The 26,241-nt window shown below is 35.6% G+C and overlaps 1 protein-coding gene and 1 long non-coding RNA gene across 2 annotated transcripts in view; one reads left to right on the plus strand and one right to left on the minus strand.

Annotated features, from left to right (window-relative positions):
- NEGR1 (neuronal growth regulator 1) overlaps nt 1-24,236 on the minus strand; it is a 797,662-nt gene extending 773,426 nt beyond the window's left edge. The window contains exon 1 of the mRNA XM_031034781.2: nt 23,795-24,236. Within this exon, the coding sequence (XP_030890641.1) occupies nt 23,795-23,970 (176 nt within the window). The 5' untranslated portion in view covers nt 23,971-24,236. The remainder of the gene's footprint in view (nt 1-23,794) is intronic.
- Nucleotides 24,237-24,526: 290 nt separating this feature from the next.
- On the plus strand, nt 24,527-25,916 carry LOC115943038 (uncharacterized). Its single transcript, XR_014144572.1, has 2 exons — nt 24,527-24,974; nt 25,454-25,916. It is a non-coding gene; the product is annotated as an uncharacterized LOC115943038 (long non-coding RNA).
- The last annotated feature ends 325 nt before the right edge of the window (nt 25,917-26,241 follow it).

Below are 26,241 nucleotides of genomic sequence, written 5' to 3' on the forward strand. Positions count from 1 at the left end.
CCAGAGCAAGTATGGCTCCAGAAGAAAGATTAATTATATATAGATATGCTATAGGAATTTATGATATAAAATTAGCCATTACCATGAGTCCCATAGGGTATTATGACTGAATTATTATACATAATATGTTTGCAATGAACATGATGCAAATATATAGAATGTAGATTCTTATTTTGCAACTCAACTTTACAAAGGATAATGAGTACTGAGAACATAGCCTGTAAGTGCAAAATAATCTAATATAATAAATTCTAAAAGCACTAACATATTTTTGCGTACTAAAATTCACCTGTCACTTTTTTAGTTTCATGAGAACAACAGATTAGCGCCAGTATAGCTCATTTAGATTGTTTTCTAAATAGCTATGTGACCTTGGTTATTTTATCTCTTTTACAATTCTCCAGTCATTGAGCCTTTCTGAGGATCACAAGGAGAGTAAGCTATGGGAGTTCCCTAAAAAGCATTTAACAATATAAAGTATGATAATGTTTTTTTGCTGACTTGTAAGCTTTTTATCTTTATATATATATATATTATATATATAATATATATTTTAGATTTTATTTTTTTAATATATTTTTAATTTGCTTTTGTTAATTCCTGTCTGTATCATGTAATCTGAACTATGACAAGAACAAATAAATGGCTAGCTGACTAAGCCTAATCAAGCCAAAGTTTGCAGTGAGACTATGTCAACATTTACCATGTATATGAGATCAGCATTAGAAAATTACATTAAAAACAAGGAGCCATGGATAGCAATTCAATTCATCTCGATACAGTAAACTTAATTAAGGCACTGTGCTAGGTACCAAGGAAATAAAGGGAAGCCAGCTTCCTAAAGAAATGGTTAACAGATAAGGATAAAGAGGGTATGAGTGTAGGGACGCCTGGGTGGCTCAGCTGGTTAAGTGGCTGCCTTTGGCTCAGGTCATGATCCCAGGGTCCTAGGATCGAGTCCTGCATTCGGCTCCTTGTTCAGCGGGGAGCCTCTTCTCCCCCTGCTTGTGCTCTCTCTCTCTCTCTGACAAATAAATAAATAAAATCTTAAAAAAAAAAGAGAGTATGAGTGTAGCTAGCACCTAAGGGTCTACTCCATACAACTGTTTTCGCTCCTCTTCTTCTTTAATACATTGACATATATTATTTGTTTCTCAAATCCCCTTTTTCCTGTCCACACTCAATCAAATCCTGACTCCTTGTAGTAACTGAAGACACGGATTATGGCTCATGAAGACATCACTTAAATATTAGTAGTGGATTTTAGTATTTAAAGGCTACATCTCAGGGCACCTGGGTGGCTCAGGCGGTTAAGCATCTGCCTTCAGGTCAGATCATGATCTCAGGGTCCTGGGATGGAACCCCGCATAGGGCTTCCTGCTCAGCGTAAGTCTGCTTCTCCATCTGTCCTTTGCCCCTGCTCTCACTCTCTCCCTCTCCCTCAAATAAATAAAATCTTTAAAAAAATAAAAAAAAATAATAATCATAAAGGCTACATCTCAAAACTAGAAGGAGAGTTTTTATCTCATCTGTAACAAGAGGTGAAATTTTTATTCTATTCCACAGCAACGCAGTACTGTTTTCCAACATATTAAACCTGGTACATAGGAAGAGAGTTCATACATAGAAAGAATACATCCTAAAGGGTAAGGATTTTTTCTATTCAATGGATCCTTACAAGAGCACGAACATAGGCAATCCTAATAAATGTTCATTGACAACAATGAGGTACAAATAAAACTATTCTTGTATGTAGTTTTGTCTTAGGCAAAACTGCAATGCAGGCAAAGTTTATCTTCTGTTATTGCTCACCTCTTATATTGTTCTTATTCCTCAGTTCTCAGTAGTAATTCTGATTTTTACCATCTGATTTTTGTGTTCGTAGATTTCTTTTTCATTTAAAGTGATTTTCTGAAACAATTAGCTATACAATAAAGTTAAACCAATAACATTAATAGCAATAACACAAACCTATCAATCACTTACTATATCCTGCAATGCACTAAGTGCTTTATGTAAATTTCCTCTTTTGATCCTCATAGCTACTCTATGAAGCACAGATTCATCCCCTTTATATAGATAACAAAACCATGGCTTTGAAAGGTTAAGTAAACTGTCTGAACACACAACAGCTAGGATGTAAAAGAATCAACATTGCTCTGACTTTGAAACCTGAGGGCTTAAAAACTGTACTTTCCCCCTTTGGTGTTTATACATTTTAAGGACATCTATCATCCCTTGGTTTCATTTAAAACCAAGATTTGATTATCTACTGGTAAGTCTAATTGGTATGAAGAACATATCTGAACACAAACTTTCTTCTCACCCATCAAATCCTATGAACTACGATTAACAAACAGCATGTAATAATTTACAACATTTACTAAGCATGTACTGTGAGCCAGGCACAGTTTTAAGTAATTCACAAGTTTTATATAATTAAATATAAATATAAATAAATCCTCATAACAACTCTATAAAATATGCATTATTATTATCCCAACTTTACTAATCAGGGAACAGGCACAGAGAGTAAGCAATTTGTCCAAAGCCACAATTAGTGGAAAAGTTGTAATTCAAAATAAAGCAGTGCGATTCTTAAGATGACACTACACACCCCTATGATCCTCTGTTACCCTGTCAAATACTTCTCAAACTAACTTGTCCCAGTGAAATACACTGTGGATGAAATATTCTCAAATAGCTGCTCAAACTGGAAAATATTTTAGATGAGTTCTAATTGGAATTCAATACAACTCCACACTTGATTCAGTATGTCATCTTACACTAAGGCAGCCAACATTCTTAAAAGCTGACATTTACATGCAGATTGGGTAAACACATTTCTTTCTAATAAGTTAAAATATTATTTTAAAAAAGTCTAGAAGCAAAATATAATTAAAATAATTCTTGTGGACTTAAAAATAATAAATTTTAAGCACACGTTTCAATAAGAAATGTTTGACCACATCAAAACACTCTTTCTGAAAGATTTCAGATATAGCTATAAGATTATGACTTCTGCTTGTTTCATAGTGAGATTTATTTTAAAAGGGTCGCAAATAAGCATGTTATGAAAATACCATTTGAGTGTTTTTACTCAAGGAAGAAAAATCATGTTTTACAGTTATTTCAAAAGTAAATAAGAAATACTAAAAATTAATACGAGCCTAAATAGATGGCTATAGAAATATATAACTTTTTCACTACTATTTTACAAAAATTCATATTTGTTGACATTTAAGTTCATAACCAACTTGGAGATAAGTATTGTAATTTTAGCACCTAGCATAATATGTTAAAAATATTCTCGATTTGATAAAAAAAAATTGAATAAGCAAGCCGTCTTACACATATGTATATTTCCCAAAGTATGCTATACAGAACAATGATCTGAAAAGATACTTCTCAGAAAAAAAAAAAAAAATCCAAGATAAAATAGTTTTGGTAAAAGTACATATTTGGTAAAATGAATAGTTAACATTGTCATGTTAAATAGTGAGAAGCTTTCAGTTAAAAAAAGTCTTGTTTTCTAAAACTTAGTTTTTATTGTCAATAAAACCTTATTGAGCACCGACTGGGGTCAAGCAATACTACAGCCCTGGAGATAAAGCTTGGCAGAAAGCATGCAAGGTTCCTCCCACTCTTACATAAAAGTAGCAGGAGAAAGACAATTAATACAACATACGAAAGAGCATATCAGATAGGGGAAATCTCATGTCCAAAGCCAGTCATGTTTGACCAAAGGTCTACCCCAGACCGGATGGCAGGGCAGCCTCCAAAAGAGATAGATGTCTTTTAAGCTGAGACCTAAATGACAACACAGATGTTAGAATACTATTTCCCTAACCTACCAGAAAGTTGGGAAAATCAAGTGTAATGCTATATTTGAAAATAATGGGGTCTATAAAGGAAAAAGTGGTGAAGATTTGGGAGATGAGGCTATGACCTCCCCTAAATCCTGATAGCACTAAAAGTTCTCCTGAAGGGAAAGCTCAAGAATATTTACTTTTTGTGTAGCCTGAGGAGACATGCAGGTTGAAAATCCAGGGAGAAGAATACTAAGTGTCCATTTCTTTCCTCCTTATTAGGAATGCTGTTTTCTTCTCTAGTTGTTTTTCTATCACAATTGGTTTACTGACAGATTATAACATCCTTGAGGATTTTTTTGTCTTAATGAATCTCAGAAACCTAGAATAATGCCATCATATGGCAGTCGCTTAACCAACTGAGCCACCCAGGCGCCCTTAAAATGTCATTTTAATCCCTCTCCAAGAATATGGAGTAAAGGTATGTGCTTCATTTGACAGCTAGGGGCACATTATTTGAAGACATTGGCTTCTAAAATTATTCTTCATAGCAAAATCTTTAGAAACATCTTATAAGATTAAGATCATATTGATCAGTTAATCAAAAAGTAATTCATTATATGCATACCCTACATATTTTGTTTTCACTTAAAAATGTAAAAGTTTCATATACCGGTCTTAAATGATTGAGTAAACTTCTTTTGTTAACAAAAATGACTACTCACTAAAATATCACACTACCTCTCTTGTACCACATAATGCTCTAATTAGGATTATCAGACTTTCAGTTTCTGGTTCTTCAAAGTGGAATGAGAATTTAAAGACACTTGTTATGCATTCTCAGTGTAGAATGCAAGTAAATTTTAATTATTTTCCTACAAATATTTTACAGTTACTCCAGCTACATCTAGTTAAACATAATTACTTTTAACGATTGTCTTTATCGAGTATTTTCAAAGCATTCAACACTGTTTTTGTAGGAACAAAACTCTTTTTCATCACACATATTTTAACCAATTCTGCTAATCCCAGAATTCAACTGACAAAGAAGTGTTCAAGTACACATTAAAGAAGTTTATTGCATGCTGTAGGCACCAGGTGGAAATTTTTAGAGGAAACAGTGTTGATCATATATAGGTCAACTAAAAACTTCTTCTGTATTAACATTGTATAGATTAGCTTTCTCTATGACACCATTTGGGGACATTCTGATCAAAACTGATCAAAGTCCTCTATTACCTTACTATTGGAAATTATCTATGCAAATTGGATGTTTTATTTCTCCAAAAGTAATGTTCCATGTTTTCTATATTTAAGTAGTATTGTTTTGTTTTTTAATTAAAAGGGAAAGAAAATCTGTTGTTAAAGTTAAATATATGCTTAATAAAAACAACCTTAAATAATATTTTTTAAAAAATTTATGATGAATATATCTAGTGAAAACAAAACAAAAAAAAACAGACGCTATAGCGTTTAAAATACTCTTTACTTGAAAAATCTGTTCTCTCTTTCTCTTGAATCACTGCTATGTAGGTACTTCTTTCTGCAAAGAATTTTATCCTTCTAGCTCTATAGCCCAAATTAAGCAAGATGGTAACATAATTTCTCCATGAAATAACTAGCTAAAGAACTGGCATTAACAGATATTCACCATCTCCTGGTACTTTTCTTGGGGTACAGAGTGAAGGGAAGAAGGTATCAAAGCAAAATAAAAAACATGGCAATGACAAAAGAGAATGGATATAATGTAACAGTGGGAAAACATTAATTTTCACTCCAGTATTCTTTATTTTCTTTTCTTCGTGTGATTTTATTTCTTTTTAGATGTTTCCATTATTTACTCGACAAACATTTATTTTGTGTAGGATAGGGTAAAGTGTGATGGGAAATGGAGCACAAAACAGTGGAAGTTAGAGATATCACTAGTTATGATAGGTATATTCAATAAGGAGGCCCACACCAAATGTTCTGGAGCCCCTGAAAAATAAGATAAAATCCATAACATTGAGTAGTTCATGTAATCAGTAATATGAATAAAAATGTATTGAACAAGAACTCAGACTGAACTTCAGTTTGAAAAGACATTATAACTATTTATAACCAAGAAGTCTTTAAACATCTGAACCCGTGTTTATTCCAGTAATATGAATAAAAATGTATTGAACAAGAACTCAGATTGAGCTTCAGTTTGAAAAGACATTATAACTATTTATAACCAAGAAGTCTTTAAACATCTGAACCCGTGTTTATTCCTTTGTAAAATTGGAATTTTAACACTGGTCCTGCTTCCCCCATGAGGATGTTGTGATATTTAAGTAAGATAACATATAAACAATACAACATCTCAAAATACAATTATTATTTTCAAGTATGAAATAAACATGTTTAAATTTTAATTCAAAATTTATAAGATATATTTACAATCATATTTTGATTTCTATTTTATTGGGATTATTTATAGTCTATTATTAAATAGCCAGAAAGTCTACATTAAAGGCTTTTAAGTGTAGAAAAATTAATACTAAATGATTAAGTATAATTTTGGCAATTACATCATTTTCATTTTCTGATATCCATCATCCCACAATATTTTTTATTATCCTTCAAAGTAAAATAATATATGGTGAACAAACAGTTTTACAGCAATATTTAAAATTTTCAAATTAAATTTTTGAAAAAATAAATTATAATATTTCTATAATACTTAAATAGATCAATTATTCTTAATGACAGTAAATATAGATAGTCCCTGAACCAATAAAATGTTTACTAATGTACAGACTTTTTTGGGATTGAAGGAATCACCCTTTAAAATGCTGGTATTTTATTTATTCTTAGAAAACTCTTATTGAACATAAAGAAAAATTTGAAAAAATGTACCAAAGTCTAATTTTCCTATAAATGGAAGACCATTAGCAAGAACTTATTTTATATATTTGTCAGTTTTAAAAGTATTTATGTTAATGCAATAAATTTATAATTCATTAAATAAACTACCATGCCAAGTAAATTTTAAATACTCAATTGTCATTTCTTCATAAAATAGTTCAATAACTATACATAACACTTTTCTTAATCAAAATTTATATAACTACACCATTATAATTTATGTAACTTTAAATGTCAAATTTTTTCTCCACACAAAATTAAATCTAAACACTTGGACAATCTTTTTGTTTTAATTAATTTGACTGACGATAGCTGTTTGCCTGTTTGACTACCAACCTATATGTTTATACCAAAATAAAAGAATTTCAAATAGATAGTAAGTTGACTCTTCCATTAAGAAGATAATTTTTGTTAGCCTTTAATTTTAATTAGCTTTTGGGTACTCAGCTGAAGGTGATCAGCTTCAATATTCCCATTTAATCTTAAAATACATCAAACCTCCTCTATTGAATTTTTTCTAAGGAATATACCTGAGATATGAATGCCACAATCTAATTTAACTATTATAAATTAATTTTTATCCAAAAGTATGTCTCTAATTTACTGGGCATAACAAGTCAGTGGTTAAGAGTAATTCTAGAAATGTAAAACAATCAAACTATTTATCAAATGTCCCACTGAATATCTGGTGATATATACTGCAGCATCAGAAACCAAAAGTTCTTCACCTTTAAAACCAAACTAAGATCCGTTTCTTAAATCTCTAAGGCATGTAATATTAAGTATACCCATTGGGAGCAAGATATTTGGAAAACCTCCAAGGAGCTTCCTTCCTAATTTTATAAACTTTAAAACTATTTTCATACCTGGCTATAGAAATCATAAGCATTATCATCATTATCATGACACACCATACTTCACAATTCTCCCACCCTTACATGTATTTGGTCCCATAAGCCTGGAACTTAATTCTTCCTCCCACTTTGGATATCTTATTTTATGAGCCTCTACTCAAAAAAGAAAAAAAAAATTTGGAGGGAAAAACACTATAGCACCCTTCAGTCTAGAATTCAAGTGATTTTACTTAATCAAATACCAAAAAAAAAGAAAAAAAAATCCCCCAAAACCTTATTTTTAGGTAGTGTTACATTTAAAAAAAAAAAAAAACACATTGTATAATTCTTGAGATGATCTTTGTTGAAAATATTTTCCATCTATGTTACCATATCATCATAATGCTATTGATATTAACATTTTCTGGGGGTATAGCAGTAATATTCACAAGGCAAATATGTCCCCCTACCTCCCAAATTTCTGGTAAGTGATTGCTATAACACTAAAATGAACGCTAAGAAATGGAGATATAGATACATATTCACCTTAACATGTACTCCAAGTGGGACTTATGTAAAAATGTTAATTAACAGCAAATTAAAGTAAATTAACAAATTAAAAATACGTGTGTATTTCATACATATATAACTCCTAAACCAAACATGCAATGACTCTATTGTGAGAAACTAATTTTTTTTAGATTCATTTACTCATTTCCATATTCATCTGCTCACCAAGCCTATTCTAGGCCTTCGGGATACAAAGGCAATTAAGGTAACAATTCTGCCTTTCCATGGCCTAGAGAGGGGTAGAGGTATTTCATAAAACATGTATATAAATAACTAAAATTCAAGGAAAGAACTGCTTATTTTCACTAAACTCATTTTGTTAAATCCAATATTAATGCAAGGTAACTAGACTTACAAAGTCATGAAGGAAATAAATATGCAGATACATATATGTATAAATTTGGATACATAAATTTGGGGATACATAGAAATATATCCATGTGTTTAAATTTTTGCTTTCAATATTTCAATTCCAAGCAATTAATGAAGGTTCCATGAAAAAATTAACATTAAGCTAAGTTTAGAAAATGAATAGAACTTGGAAATTACTGAAAAGCCATTTTGGAAAATCAACTGATAAGGAAAAGAAAATCCCACAAAAGAGGAGGCAATAGCGAAAAACCCTATCTGAAATAAAGGATAATTCATCAAGTAAGCCCCTAAAGCATGCTGGATCATACAGAAGTAGGCACATTAACAGAGAATCTTGATTTTGTCTGCTGTCAGCTAATCCCCAAAATTATTAATGAAGGCCTATTGTTAATGATAGTTATAAAAATCCTAATAGCTAGCATTTATTTACTGTTTATTTTGTACCACACAGCGTGCTATGGAATTCTCAAACTTTCATTCTTAAAACCTATAGGTTAGATACTATCATTAACCCATTTTATACAGAACTAATCTTAAGCAGTTTCCTGATTCAATTTTATTTAATGATTCAAAGAAATATGCCACTATTTTTTAAGGGCCTAACCTAAATACACTTTGAGAGTAGCCAGAAGTAGGAAAACGATGAGGATATTGAAAAGTTTAGGATGAATGTGAAAAAGCACAATATTCCTGCACTGGAGGGAAAAAAAGTAAATAGAGATTTTAATGTAAATGAAGGAAATTAACAAGAATTTGCCTTTTAATAATTTGCCCATATAAACATTAAACACTGTATGATACTTGAAACTAGGTGATATAGAAAAGTCTAAATATTCCCTGCCAGAAACCAATTGATTATGTATGTCACATATAAAGAAAATTTTTAGAATACTCCAGGAAAAGTCAAAGAATCATCTCATCAATTGTTGAGATTAGAGAGAAGTGTCATCCATTCCATTAGGGGTAGGAGGCTCAGAATAATTCAGAAAATGAAGTGGCAAAAGTACAGAAGTGCTATTTAAGTGAAGAATCACTTGCTGAAGAACTCCAAATTGTTAATCAGAGGACCAGGTGATAATTATGAAGTGTTCCTTACATATATTACCATTCCAACCAAGAAAAACCATAACGAATGTATATTGAGAAAAGTATAGGATTTTAGAAAAAACATATAATGACAAGTAGGTTTTTATGCTAACAGAAGAAATTGTGAAGAAAATATAATCTTCCTTGGACATTCAAAATATGTCAAAAACTGACAATAAATTTAGGGAGAAATCCATATACAAAAGTATTCAAAAGGGAGCACAGTATGAAGGAGGGAAAACATCCCAGAAGAAAAAAATGAGTCTAAGAAGTAGAAACAAGATGAATGAGATAGCCATCATATGTTCGGGTTAAACCTACCTTTCAAATTATCAGAAAGATGCCTTGAATTAAAAATAAGTGAGCCTCAGAAGTTATTGGGGGAACGAATAGAATACAGGAGGCACAATATAACACGTAACAATTCCTTCAACTAGATAGTCCTGGCCGTAAGTTATAGCTGTATTAAAGGAAGCATGAGGAAGGGAGAAAGAGAAGACACTGACATTGAACACCGACTATGTGCAGAACACTGCTTTGGGCACATTCACTGGCTTATTACTAGGATTTACAGTAAGTATAGGGGTAGCGATCAATATTTCCATTTTACAGACAAGAAAACTGAGTCTCAGAAACTATCAGTCTCAGAGCTAGTAGTTGGTGAAGTAAAAAGTTAAACATAAGTTCTTTACACTACACAACACTGTTAAAGGATACAGGTTGAACTATAATGTAAATTCAATGGAAGGGACCTTATCTCTTACCATGACTGTAGCTCAAACTCATGGGAAGTGTCTAGTGTCTGATGGGGATTCAACAAATACATGCTCTAAAATATGTGAATGACTATCTGAAAGAACATGTTCCCTATGGAAAAAACTATATAATGAGTGGAAAAAATATGAAACAAATTCCTGAAAGAAGAAAGAAAAATGAAGAGTCAATGAAAGTATATTTACTAAATATATTCTATGCAAATAGCAATATGTAAAGTTCTGTGAAGGATTTGCAATAATATAAGTAAATGACTGTTAAATAAGACAGTAGTTGAAAAAAAAAAAGAAAGAAAAGAAAGACAGTAGCTGTTATATTCCTCTGCAGACTCAAACATATAACAGTATACCATAATGTAAAACTGATGGAATGAACACTGTAAAATGGAAAAGTGCAGGAATTTGGAATTCAGGGAAGGAAGAGTTAGAATGGGTCTAGAGAGGCTGAAAATGTTCTTGAATTATATAAGACAAAAAAAGGACTTTATTTTGGGAAATCTCTGGACAGACAAAAAGCAAGTCAACATGAAACTCTCCTCTTGGGTATACACATAAAATCTGCAGAAGGTGGATACGTAAGCACACTAAAGAAGATGCTTCAATTACACACCCTCAGATTAAAAACAAGTTTTCATTCAATTAGACTATAAACCATATATATATACTCCTTCTACCAGCCAGCAGAAAAAGGCAATCTGTCTAGTTCCAATATTTCATTTTATTCACCGACTACAATTAACCATATGATTCAATAACATCATTGACATGTTTAGTGAAATTAGAATAAAAACATCTTTTATAGGTCCTAAAATTTTTTTGATCTTTCCATCTACTTTGGGAAATAATGGTGCTCAACACCTTAGGCTGCCTAACCCTTTTCAAGTGAGGGTTTGAAATCAACTTGGTACAGCTGTTTGGAGTTACGCCAGAATTAGTATTCAAATGATTTAATTGGAAACTTGGAATAATATAGCAAGCAACTACTGCTTCTCCTTTTTGTCAAAATGCTCCAAGAAATATTACAACTTCTAAAAAAAGATGAGCATGGGCCTTGGAGACACACACCTAGGATCAAGTCCTGGTTATTTCATTTACTATCTGTGTTAAAGTTAAAAGTTAAATAAATACAAATATAAAGTCATTCGCCTATGAATTTGTTTCTTCACTGACAAAGTAGAAATATTGAAGGCTGTTATGAGGATTTAATGAATTAGGCAATGGATAATGCCTAACTTTAAATGATACGCAAAAGCTGTTTATTTTTTTCTCTTGTATTATCAGTAGCTTCTAACAATTAAGGATGAAATCATTATTGGATGAGAGATTTTATTTCATAATATTTATAGTTTTAAGAATTCACTCTTTTCCAATCTAATAAATGCTTGATTATGCAATATATGGTATGTATTTAATCTCATTTAAAATAATCTCACGTTTTTCCTCAAACATGTAACACACCTTGTTTTTTTTTTTAGCATTGTTGACTTATCAGTAGGTAAAATGCAGCAGGTGCTTTACATATTTTTAAAACTGAATAAGCAATAAATTTATCAATCGTTTTGATCTTTTTCTTAGAGAGAGACACAAGATAGGAGAAAAGCCGTGGGGCTTGGGATAAAAGGGCCTAGATTTCAATTCTGGCTCAGCTACAACCCATTTTACATGGGGCAGGTTAACTCATTTTCCTAAGCCTCAATTTACTTGGCGATAAAACTGGGAAAGCAATAACTTACTGCATATTGTTGAGAAAGTACGTCATATAGATACTCAGTGACTGTCAGTTGAATCTGAATCATGATGATGATGGCTTCGTCATGATTATGAACCTAAATCATTCTGCTGTGCATCTGGCAAATATGCAAAATTAAAGCAAGCACTCATATTTTCTGAGCTTCTCCTGAGTTTATTGTCTATGGATAAAATGGTGACATATATGGAAAATTCTTGCCCATACAGACTGCTTCTGAACTGTAATGTCTTGAGCATAACATACAGATGCCCTAAAGAATCATAAGAGCATATCTAATCCTGAATAATTATTTGCTACCCCAACCAGAATACACAGTTGGCTTTTTTTTTATTATTCTCGCTCTCTTACCGACTATGCCAATGTTGTCACCAGTTATCACCTTTTCTCTCCTAAACTGTCACAAATGTTAATCTTAGCCCTCTAACTATTCCACTGCCATCAGATTGTACTTTCTTTCATTTCTTCTTTTCTGTCTCTTTTCATTTCTTCCTCCGTTCTCAATGTTTCATGTGACCACCCAATTACAGTGATCTCTTACTTCTGTTAAGTGAGTCAAATCACCATCAGTCCGTTGAGTATAAAATTTGTGGTTTCTCTGCTATTGAGTGCTCTCGGTCTGCACCCTGATAATTGCAAAGCCTCTTTTGGTATGTTTCTCCTTCCAGATTTAAGTTACTGCATTTGCTTATCAGGCTCAACAACAAAAACAAACACAAGTATGTCCATTAAACAGAATCTTTAGGGGCGCCTGGGTGGCTCAGTCGTTAAGCGGCTGCCTTCGGCTCAGGTCATGATCCCAGGGTCCTGGGATGCAGCCCCGCATTGGGCTCCCTGCTCTACGGGGAGCTTGCTTCTCCCTCTCCCACTCCCCCTGCTTGTGTTCCCTCTCTTGCGGTGTCTCTCTCTGTCAAATGAATAAATAAAATCTTTAAAAAAAAAAACAAAAACAGAATCTTTAAAATACAAAATGTCAAGAGTGTAGCTAAACTACTCCAGACTATCGCTGCCTACTCATCCATTTCACGTGGCCAAGCGGCCCACAGGAACCTTGAAGTGACGGACTGACAGTAGCCCCTTCACTTGCACATCTCCAGAAGAGTGATAATAAGCAAATCCAAGTTCCTGATATCACTTTCCCAGGAGTCCTTGTGAGCAACATTGTCCCTTGCCTCCCCTTGTGTATCTTCCCCTTGTGGGAGCCTAAGATAAAACTCTGCTCTTTTTGGTTAGAATTGACCAATAGGCTCTGAACCAAGCAACCACCAAACACTCTACCCATCGACCCTCATAAAGGCATGTACTCCAGGTGTGGCTGAGCTCTCTGCTTAGACTTCCCATGTGGCCCCTGAAGTGGGCCATGTGTCTCCTCCAGCACCTGTGAGTAAGAAACTCCTCTATTTCTGTTTTCCTTGTGTTTTGTTTGTTTGTTTAACCACAGATCACTATCTGACATCCTGGGGTTCTAGTTAACAAATGTAATTTTAACAAAATCACAGCATAAATATATGATCAACGAATATTGTACTGTTGGTTCACAAATAATTGAAGCAATGATTTAAAAATCATATCGGTAAGTAAATAGTGCCATAAATTTCAGATTAAGATTAGGAGAAGAAAAGCAACATAAAATTATTTGCCAATATAAATGTAGTGCTTACTATGCGGTAGGTACTGTGGTAACATTTTACATGTATTATCCCATGTAATCCATGTAGTTCTGTTAGGAACATACTAATCAAGGGTAAGGCATTTGTTCAAGGTCATGTAGCCAGTAAGTAATTAGAGAAGTAGGTATTCAAATTCTCATCACTCCCATTCTGGACGCCTCGAAGCACGACAGGTTTCAATGAAACTAAACAATTACAAAATAAGATAAACTCTGTACATAAGCAAAAATAACTTTTCATATCTATTATTTCCCATTAATGATGTATGAGAAAAAAATCGATCAGTGACATATGCTCAATAAGACGGGAGCAATTATTCAAAGATTTATATATAATTTCCTGTTGTGAACATATTCTGAAAAATTAGCCCCTGACGCACTGCAGGCCAAGGTCCAGAGTTACTAGCTATCTTCTAAAGTAAACAGAAGTGAACTAGTAACTTGGAAGGAAGACATATACCTGAATGTAAAATATAATTTTAGAACTTCAGTTTGTATAACATACATCACTTCATCATGGGAAAGGTGTAGATTTAGGATTATTCCAATTATTTAATGAATTATATGAAATGAAATTTATTCATTTTCATGGGAATTAATTTATTACAATGTGCTATTCTTAATAAAAATATTATTTTATTATTAAATCATTTTTATTGTAGTACAGTACAAATTAAGGGCTTAATTTTGTCATCCCAGTGATGTAAAGTTTTAGGTAATTTGCTCAGAAGTCACTCACATAACATAACACACTCCTCCTGCCTTCTTCTTTCCTCCCCTTGCCCCTTCCTCTTTCTCGCCTTCAATTCTTTCAGTCAACATCCAGATTTTGAGTACTAAATACTGTATCAAGCAATGTTAGGCAGTAGAGGTGCCATCAATCCTGCTGACCAATTACCAAGACATTAACTGAAAACAGGTTACTTATAAATCAAATATATCTAAAAATGTTCTCCTATAAGAAACATGTTATCTATAAGATTAAGAAAACATTATGATTCCTTTGATTTATTCATTTAATATCTCAATACAATAGTATATGCTATTGCAGAGAATGTACAAGCAATACTCTTGCCTTCTGATTATAGCAATTCTGTTCACAATGTCTCTTAAATCCTTTTAATATCTCTAAATTTAATTTAGTTGCATGAGAGGAAAGGGGTTTCTGAAGACAACAGTACACATTTTTCCCATGGCCCTTTTAAATCACGCAAAACCTTTCGGTACTTTATGGCAATAGCTATAGCTTTAAAGAAACCCTATCTGTAGCATGAGCATGGGCACTGGACCTGTGTCCAAACAACTTAGTGAAATTCACTAAAGAACAATTTAGTTTTAGACCAAAAAGGGTTATAAACATCCTCCTTAAATTGAACAAATTACCAGCTATCTGGAAAGTATAATGCATTGGCTACTGTTCAAAAAGAACAGCACTGCCAAATTCCTCCTTTCCTATATTTCCCTTTTCCTAGAGAAAGTGATTAAAAGACCAATTCCCATGCCAGCTGGTTGCCTAAGAGCATCAAAGGTCCTCTGTCAGGATTCAGAACTTGATATGGCTTAGAAACCACTATGCTAATAGGTAACCTCTTCAACATTATAAATCAAAGCCATATGACCACATTAAAATTCTATCAGCTAGTATCAATACCATGTGGTTTATAAAGTACTGTTGACCTACCTCTGGGAGATGGTTAGAATGATATAAAAGTTCTGCTCGGCTTTGGGGCATATAGCTACTTTTCAAATGAGAGTTATTTGTCCACAGCAAATAGCCATTTCTCTCTACCTCTGTATCTTTATTGGTTTGATTTAATTGAAACCTTAGGAGAAAGGAAGAAGAGGCTCATGAGTTGAGGTAGAAACAGAAAAAAATGTGAGGTCACAATAGACATATTACTACTTTGAACTGTCCTTCTTATCTGGTGATTATCATTGCAAATGGCAAAAACCTTACTATATAACTTAAACTCTTTGATCTTCTTAAAATTATAACTACAATTTAAAATCTTACAACCATACCATTGCATTTCACTTTCCCTGCTGAAACCCTCAGTAAGAAATACATCTAAAATCTTGACACAGCATATGCATGCACGCACACGCACACAAAATAAATGTTTTATCAAACAATACTTACCTTTACTACATATAATGCCTTCTACTCTACTTAGTACATTTAATTTAAAAAATTTCTTCAAGACCCACTAGTAGGTTGTGTCCTGCAATTAAAAGACACTGAATGATTCCAATGTATGTGTCTTAACCCAGTAGGATTTCTGCAGGAATTACTTAAGGCAGAGACTTGTGATATATGGAGTCAATAAAAAGTACTTAATCACTATAAACATGCAGATCCAACACAGTACTAAATAATTACAATTATTAAAATGTGAAACAATTAATAAACTAAGGCACAAACACATTTATCCCTTCACTTATCCTTCCATGGAATCATTAATTTAAAAAATAGTAGATGTTACCTTCCTGCTATATTCTTCTTTTTTTTTTTTTTAACATGGACGAACCATGAGAAACTATGGACTCTGAGAAACAAACTGAGGGTTCTAGAGGGGAGAGGGCTGGGGAGATGGGTTAGCCTGGTGATGAGTATTAAAGAGGGCACGTACTGAATGGTGCACTGGGTGTTATACGCAAACAATGAATCATGGAACACTACATCAAAAACTAATGATGTAACGTATGGTGATTAACATAACATAATAAAAAAAATTATTGATTAACTAAAAAATAGTAGATGTTAGCCTGATAAATGTAAGGTTCTGTGTTAAGGGCCTAGGAAGAGATGAACAAGAGTCATAGTGCTTACACACCCAGCTATTTTGTCCATTAAAATGAATACAGCAAAGAACAGAAAGTACATTTTAACAAAACATCAAAGAACTTTTTGCTATTATTAAATTTCTTCAATATCTTTCAAATGATATTACATTTTTAGATACAGGGGACTAATTAAAACCCAATTTGATAATGATTATGACCATGTAGGGAAATCCTAAATTTTAACTCTCTAGGAGTATGGGAAGTTCTTGTTTCCACTGGTGCATTTGAAACACACAAAATACCTGACAAAAGAGCATGTGACCCAATTTAAAATTCCCTCTACAAAAGCCAAAAGGCAGATAATATGATGCTGCTAGGAAAGAAAGAGCAATAAGTTTTATTTTCTCTTATACATAGAAAGTGTCAATGACAATCTATAATGGATCAGCAAAACTTTGAAAAGGATGGCATGGCAGAGATCAATTAAGTCCAACTTCCCTCCCAATTCAGAATCCTCTCTTGAACATCCTTGAGAGAGGGTCATTTCATTAATGATGGTTTTAAATTACCGTCTTTCTTGCAAAAGCACGAAGAAATATACCAAAAGTACACTTTCCGGTGAGTGCTTATTTATATTGTAGCCAGACACTTACGCAATGCCTTTAGAAAGTATTTTGATGAAGTTAAAGGAAGGTTGCCACATGATCTAATACTCAGTTAAGAGGGGGGAAAAAAAAACAACAACTTGTTAATGAAGCTTCCCTTAGCTCTTCTATGTAAGTTACATGATGTTTACAATGTCTTGATTTATGTCATTTTGAATATGATAGAAAAGTGATTTGATTTCTTTTTTTAAAGATTTTTTTTATTTATTCATTTGAGACACAGAGAGAGAGTAAGAGAGAGAGAAAGAGCATGAGCAGGGGGAGAGGCAGAGGGAGAGGGAGAAGCATGCTCCCCTCTAAGTCAGGCGCCCAATGTGGGGCTCAATCCCAGGACCCTGGGATCATGACCTGAGCCAAAGGCAGACGCTTAACCATCAGAGCCACCCAGGCGCCCCAAGTGATTTGATCTCTAATCAAAAGGCCCAAATGGCTTGAGAGACTGATTCCAACAGTGCCAAATACTAGAATCATGGGCATTGTTATGACCATATACTTCATAAGAAACTGGAAATTTTGATTAGTTCCTCAGGTATTAAGCTACACAAAAGAAAGGCCTTTAATTCCTATTGATTTCAATAGGCAACTCTGTAGGAATTATCTCAGCATTCTGATCCCATATCCACAAACAGAGTTTAGCCCTCCTTTTCCTTTGCTCAGTGAAAAAAAAAAAAAAAAAGATACATAATTATCGAGTCTTGCCAATATTTGTTCATCAACTTCTTTATTTTCCCACCCTTGGCAACATTATTTACTCAAATATTATTAATGAATGTATATTTAATTAAATATTTACACATTTGGTTTATTATTCTCATCATAATCTGGGTGTGGGAAAATAAATCCATTTTTCTTCTTTGTAATATGCCCCAATGTCGTTATGGTTTAACTTCTATGCATGTCTCTCTCAACAGCTATTATACCCACCCAGTGCTGGTAAGCAACATTTATGGTGCCATGGGCAAAGCAGTCATTTAATCAAATATAATTAAAATCACTGAAATTATTACCTTTCACTATATATCAATCAGGGTTCCAACCAGCAAAACTTAAAACACTCTGGATATTTACAACAGGGAATGTAATGAAAGAAATTAATTGCAAAGTGTGTAGAAAAGCTAAGGAGCAGTATAGGTAATGATAAGACCACCCAGGAGTTCGAATAGCAGGAAGCCACTACTATTCATAAGAGAGAAGAACAGAGATGAGAGTGTAAACAGAAGCCCAAGAGCAAGTTTTCTGGTAGAAGATGAAAGAAAGAGGTCCCAGTGGGAGATGGAGACACTGGGACACTGCCCAAAGCAATGAGGAGGGAAGAAACACTGTAGAGTCAGACTCATCATGTAAAGCCTTCTCCCAAAACTACCTTCTATTGGGCAACCACACAACATGAAGGCAGATGCTGATGGCTGCCTGGATAATGGAGGCTCAGGGATTAGCTCTGCCATCTATCTCCACTAGCAGAGGGTAGCAGAACGAAAATTGGACTGCTCAATCAGGTCCAGAACTGTCACAAACAAGGTATGAACATTTCCCTAAGTTCTTCAGAAGTCTGATATTGCAGAATTAACTTATTCCATGGAGCTATTTAATTGCAAAGGCAATCTCTTTAAAATAAGTACTTCATTAACAAGAATGTGTTCAAAGATTTATACAATCACATAGGTTTATCAATTCTTCTAAACAAAAAAGGCTGGGCAAAATAAATTTATCTAGAAAACTTTAAGATAACTACATTGTCCTTTAATATAACAGATATACCAAGTAATAGGTCATGCTAATTGAACAGCATGGCAAATCATTACAGGCAATGGTGTAGCATTTTATTCTGTATTCTAGAACACATTTTTTCCAAAATGACTCAGTAGGATAATCTGTTTCCCCTTCTTTTTTTGAATAAGGGAAAAAAAAAACTCAGAATTTTAAAAATATTTGTCCAACATATACTGAATAAGTAAATAGGTCTTGAAATAATGCTTTAATGTTCTAAATTGAAAATGCCTATATATTTAAACAACATATTTGAAATATGTAATGCATCAATGTGTAGGAGTGACTCAACAGACAATGTGAGACACTCTGATGATATTCCAAAAGTACAGCACAATTGATTTCTACTGCTATCAGTAATTCTGCATTCTCATAACTAAATCCTTTACTTTCTTACATCCAATAGCATACATTTCAAAACAAAACTAATTAATGTAGTCTAATCAAAAGGTCAATGTTTTGGATAAATAGTTCTGAGAAGTGATAAATACTTATCATATCCACTTATAAATCTACTTGTGAAAGTTTTGTGGCTTCCAATGAAAATATCTTCTGTGGAAATGTGCTCTATGTTCTCTGCTGTAAGCAAAAATCGTCCCTCTTATTACAATATCATATTGGGATCTCGTATATAACTTCCATTCAAACCTACTGTATTAAAATGACAGAGTTGTGTTCAACTTTGCTAAGGTAAAAGAAGATACCACATTTAAGAAAAGAATCTCTCTTCCTTTCTTTGATTAAAGCATGACAAGTACAGAATAGGGTATTTTGAATTCATATCAGGAAGGCGGCTTAAAATGTACAAAATTCATATAGAAGAGCTGAAGTAGAAACAGTTTGAAAGAATTAGCTTAAAAATGACATGTGTTTAAAAAAATGTTCAGTCACTAAGAGGATATATATGAGGATGTTCCTTGTATTGTTTCCAAAGAATATTAAACATTTTGGACATGGTAATATAACTGTTTGTTCATATGGTAAGAATAAAACAACTGATTCACATTAAAGTGATGCAAAACTACATTTTAAAAGTCATCTGAAATTTATGTATTGATCCAGAGCATTATTATGTTTCCCTTGATTCGCCAGGTCTAGAAACAGAAGGTCCTGAAATACGACCAATGTGGTTCTAGCATCTTCTGTTCTTTGCTATGTCACCCCGCGAAACATTAACTCCTATCTTCCGTGTACTACAAAATGCAATTTGAAGATTGGAGAAAAAGTTAATTTCTCCATAGGAAGATTAACAAATTTTGTTAGGCATAAACTACTAATATGTATTAAACATAGTAGCAATTGAAGTCAATATTTAGTAAGTTAATGAAAGCATTAATTTGTGTTTGTAGCAAATTACAATGTATTCAAAGACATACATGCATGTATTGAAATCCAAAGTTTAAGTAAAGGAGGTACCAAATGTTCTATATTGAATAGGTGCATCATTAAATACTCTATCAAGAAGGTCCAAATAGCTCAAGTGAATCCTTCAGAGATTTATCAGTGAATAATATTATTAGGAGTAAGGGAAATTTTGACACTTAATATATTGCTTCACTAACTTTAAAGGTAAAATTAAAATGATAAGAAAGCTGCAATAATTAAAAGGAATTTCATTATAAGTCCACTATTTAAGCTAAACAGAGAAGATGATTTGTAAAATGATAGATATAGTTAGTAGATCACAGAATGATTTCCCTGTTGTATTATAATGCCACTTAAGGAAAGTTTTGTTTTTCTTGATTTCTTTTTTCTCTAAAACAGACATTCTGGCATTTAGGAGATAGAAATGTATCATTTGACCTTTACACTTCTATTTCATTAATGTAACCACAAGCAACACAGTCACTGATTGACATGTTTGCACTTTCAGGCCTTTAGCTCTTAAAGTTATTTGATAACTGTTATACCACTATTTGCTCTTTATTAGAGACACTGAGGAATGTGTTACATTAAAAATAGAGTATATTGGGTAAAGCTTACTAAATGATATCATGTAATTCAGTAAAGTGTTCTCTTGAGCACCCGATTTTTGTACTTTGATGGGAGGGGGTGTATGTTTGAAGGTAAATTTTGTTTTGTTTTGTTTCCTAATGATTTAGAGAGTAACATCAAATATGATTCTAAGTCTCCAATGTAAAAACATAAAATATAACTGGGACATTACTTTTGATGAAAAATGTGGCACCTGACTTACTCAATTTGTCCTTAAGCTCTGTCTATACTGGTGTGAACAGAGCAAATACCAGATGCAGAAGAAGAGTAAAGAAAAATAACTGATACAATTTAACAATTTTTAACAGAGAGAGAACTTCTTATAAACACAGATATTAAAATAGTTTAAAAACCTATGGACAATGTATAAAAATAAAAAGAGGGACAGTCCCTAGAGAATTACAGAATTACTATAAGCAAATTACTTTGGGTAATTTGACTTCTGTTTCATATGACAAGAAATTATTCTGGTTATTAAAAAAGAAATGAACACTGTAATTGGTAGAAACGTCACTTAGAAGAGATAGAGATTTTATTCTTTTTTAAAAAGTTTGAGAGTCAAAAGTTCCCTAATTAAGATATTACAAAAGTCAGGATAAAGCATCTCAGTGGATGTGTTACAGTGTACACAAGTGAACAAGGACTGCACCAAAGCAACAACACTGGAAAGATATTGCCCCCATTAGCTAGACAGAGAAGCTTCACTATTGCAAGCAATGAGAGAACTAAACCTAGGTCTCCTAGAAGCAGAATATGGTTCCAGATATTTTAATTAGCTATAGCATGTATTAGATTCATTAGAAACAAAATGCCAAGATAAATCACCCAAAGGCAAGTAGTGTATCAAACCCTTTAGGTTGAAAATGTTCATGCTCATCACAAATAAGCAATATGCCGCCACACAGACACAGATTGCAGCTCCCGTGATCTGTGTTTGCAGCCTCTGAAGGTAGTGTTTCATGCTTACCACTGTTGTTCAAACTTCCAAAAGAAACTTAATATAAAGAATATAAATGTGGGTTTTATTTATATCCTCTATGTGACATAGAATTCATAGCTTTTACCAGCAATGAAAAGGTATTTTACTAAGTTATAACAAATTATATGTTACTTTTGTATACATTCAGTGGCATTTTGTATTTACAGCAGCATAGATAACATATTATGAAAGCATATTAGTTATTAGTGTATATCAGAAATTATAATAGTATTCCAAGTGAATTTGGAGTCCTAAGCATGTTTCAGAAGATGTAAAACATATACCACACCCAGATTCCAGATCGTTAAATTTAAATATGTTGCACAATTCAAAGAGAAACCTATCCCACTCTCTGTCACCTTAAACATGCCATGTATACTGATTTTGTGCATCCACACTTACAAGCCAACTACCACCCAGTGGAGAGAAAGAAGATCTTTCAGGGAGATTTGAAGTGTACGTCAGCTGGGGGCTGTCGGGGGGGAGAAGGTAGGGCAATGGGAAATGAAGGAATAAGAGTGTTTAGCCTTGTTTAGATCTAAGCACTGCTGATCATCAATTCATATTTTCACAAGAGAAAAAAAAAAAAAATGTTTCCAGACGCTCACTCTGCAGTGTTGCTTAGGGGTAAAATCAGGCTGTGGATGTTCATTAATGACAAAACATTTCAGTGCTCAAGCTTAGTGAAAAGAAGGGAGGAAGAGAGAGTGAGAAAAAGAAGTAAAACTGAACATGGAAGGAGGGAAGAAGGAGAGGGGGAAGAAGGGATCAAGAGAAACAGGGAGACAGAGAGGGACCATGTGTACACATGTGTGAGTGACAGTGTGTGGAACAGTGAAGGAGTGTGTGCCTTTTAAACAGTGAAAGAGAATGTGAACATGAAAGTGATTGTTAGAGCATGGAAGTGCCAGTGTGTGTGAGGATGTGAAACAGAGTATGTGAGTGAGTGTGTTGAAGGGAAAGAGATCTGTGAGTGTGAGAAAATGGTACTGGAAGGGTTCAGAGGGAACATGCATGTGTATGTGATGGTGATGGGAAAGGATATGGGGAGAGGGATGGGAAATGTGACTCAAAAAAGGGAAGACAAGATCACAGAACAGGGACATGAAAAAGGAAGAGAAGGAATGGGGAGAGGTGAAGAGGGGAGGAAAGGGGGCTAAACAGAATCAGAAATCAGAGTGGTGAAGATAAACAGGAGGAGAAAATAGAAAAGGGAGGAAAGATTACAGAGAAAACAGGAAAATGATGAAAAGAGGCAATAGAGGAAAAGGAGAGTAAGAAGGAAGTGGGAAAATGGGAAAAGAAAAATGAGGAGGGAAAAAAGAGAGAGGGGAGAAAACGATCAGCGGAAAGAAAGAAAGCTCTTGAAGAGGGAGAAATTGAGCCTAAGTGTCCAAGTGAAAGGGAAAATAAATGGGAGCAGGGAGCCAGCAGTTCTGAAAAAGTAGCTTAGGCTAGAGTAAAACAGAAACAAACCTGATAAACTTGTCAGACTCTCCAAGAGTACCCCATGACAGTAAAACAGAGACCTTGTGAATTGAGTTTCAAAGTGGCACCTGCCCCTCCTAAACCTCACACTTACTCATCCCCGGGCTACTTGGCGTTCCAGCAAAGTGCTTTAGCATCACGCGTCCAGCTTGCTACCTGCCCCAGAGTAAAGGGGCCAGGCTCCCGGCCGAATCAGCACCTGGATTTCTTGAGATGTGTGGGTTTTGTGTTTTATTTATTTATTTTTTTATGTTGATCACCACCAGCATTATTACTCAATGTTAAAAAAAAAAAAAAGGCAAGAAGGGTGGAAAGAGAGACAGAGAGAAAGACTGAGACAAGTACGAAAAGCACGCCGTTCCTCCTACCTAAGCACCGCCGTGTCCCCTTTTCTGACCATCATGTTGTCCACGGCCGCCCAGGGGAAGTCCACACTCTGTCCAGCCGGGAGGCAGGAGGGTAGCAGGCAGCACAGGCTGAGGAGCACCGCCGCCAGCCACTGGTTCGAGCAACAAGCACCCTGCACCAACAGCATCATGTCCATCCCTGCTAGGGCTGCTCACTCTCCAGCAGCTTTCAGCTCGCACTCCCCCACCCCCTGGTGCTGGCGAGTCTTCCCGGGAACCAGGCGGCGCGCCACAGGATTTTTTTTTTTTCCTCTTTTTTTCTTTTTTTTTTCTTTTTTTGTGGGTTTTTTTGGGGGGGGGTCGGTGGGTGGGTTTCTTTTCTTTCTTTTTTTTCTTTCCCCTCTAGTTGTTGGCTGTTGTTTCTCTCTTTTTTTGCCTCCCCTCCTCCTTCTCTTCGCTTTCCCTCCCTCCCTCCCCTCCCACCCCCTGGCACCACACTACACCTCCTCTCGGTTGCGTTTGGCCGAGTCCGGAGTGAGTCTAATTCTCGGGCGGCTCGCACACCATCTAGCGAGGAGGCGAGCGCGCCGGAGAGTGAGGGAGGAGGCGCGGCGGCGGCGGCGGCGGAGGCAGGGCGAGCGGCGGCGGCGGGCGGCTGCAATCGCAGCAGCCTTCAGAAGGAGCGCGGGGCGCAGCGGCGGCCGCTGGCCCCCGGGCTCGCGCGCGTTGCCAAGCGGCCGTTTCCTTAGCAACCCCGCCCGGAGACTGGGGATGCAGCAGGGGAGGGGGGGAATTTAAGGGGGGGAAAAAAAGAAAGAAAAGAAAGAAAACGGAAAAAAAATCCGGAGGAGGAGGTATATCACAATTATGCAAAGTGAGGGGGAAAGAGAGATGTGTCTTAGACAAAATGCTTCCCTTCTTGTCATATGCACTAGAGTGATGTTTTGCTAGAAAAGTCTCCGTGTCGGTGCTGAGGTGGAGAGCTGAGGGGCGCTTTGCTTTCCCTCTCTGGTGCGTTTTACCTCTTGAGACACCGTAACTTTAAAGTCCTCCAAGTTGTAGTCGGCGCCATCATGACGCCAGGGACTGTGAGATTTTGTTGTTTAATTTTTTTCCAATCTCTCCTGGGCGGCCGCGCTACAATCGATAAGTTGGCTACAGTCGGCCAACTAGTTCACTCTTTACCTCTTTTCGGAAATAGGTAGGGACGGTGGCGGGGGTGCTGCTTTTTGAGGGCACATGGAGGGGTGCATGTGGGGCCTTGCGGTATAGTAGCTGGTGTATCTACTGGGTCAGTCAATATGAATGGGAGGGCGCCCGCTACCCGCTCCCCACCCTATGCGTGCTGACACTAAATAGTGCGTGTGTGTGTGTGAGGTATGGTCGAAATGGAGGATGTGTGTGGATGTGTATGGGGTGAGTGTGTAGTATGCGCGTGCACGGATTCGTGCGCGCGCGGCACGCAGGCGCGGTGGGAGGGACGGGGCGGGTCGTGGCTGGACGCAGTCGGGAGGAGACTGCAATCAAGTGTTTTAATTGTGTAGAGCCGGGCAGTCCTGTTATGTACGAGGCAGTTTGACCCGTTTGAGCCTATCAGGCATAATGATCAGCGCATCCGAATCTAGACAGGACTGAGTTTTAGGGTTTAACGAGTCACAGGGTTATATATTTTTTTAACAGGCTCCAAACCAGGTTGGACAGATTTCCTCCTCCGCGGCGCAGAGAGGCTCCCCCTGCTTCCCACGCCGCAGCCTCTTAACCGATTGCCCCGCCGCTGGGAGCCGCTGTCCTGGCGTAAGGCAGACCCGGGTGCTGGGCAAGGGGCCGCCCCCTACCCTTTCCTACTTCATCTCTTCTTAAACTCGTTTCCAGATTCAAGACCCTTTAGCTATTCCGGGCCATTTGCAGATCAATGCGAAAACCGAGGCTGGAGTCAATAGCAGTTACGCCAATCAATCTTGTTCAGTGAGGAGTTTGGGAAGCAGAGCGAGGAAGTGGAGAGAAACAAGTAATTAAAAAATATGTTCACCACCACCACTACCACCCTCAGCCCCCTTAAGCAGTCTTTGAAGATTTTCTTCGCCTTGACGCCAGTCCTTCTTCCCTTGGAGGAAATAAATAAAGCAAAACCGCACATCCCTAACTCGTTTTCCTTAATGCTAGCGGGATCTTTTGGAAAAGCGCACAGAAGCAATAATCTCTGCAGGGGTCAGCATCCGGCTGCCTCCCCAGACTGAGCTCTTTACGAGGCAGGCAGGGAGTCGTTTTGTTTGTCGGTATCGGTGCTCAGGGTGATTTTTATCGCAATGCATGAGGATATATGGGGGAAATGGGGAAAGGGAAGTGTTCCCATCACCTGTGACCACCCAGGACTGACTGCTCCAAGAGCCCCTAACTAGCATCACCTCCCCGCTGAACTGACACTCCAGTGCTAGGCAATTAACCGAGATGCTTGCGGCAGGAGTTGC

Source organism: Leptonychotes weddellii, chromosome 4 (genome assembly GCF_054177405.1).
Source record: "Leptonychotes weddellii isolate Sample4059 chromosome 4, ASM5417740v2, whole genome shotgun sequence".
NCBI classification, from domain to species: domain Eukaryota; kingdom Metazoa; phylum Chordata; class Mammalia; order Carnivora; family Phocidae; genus Leptonychotes; species Leptonychotes weddellii.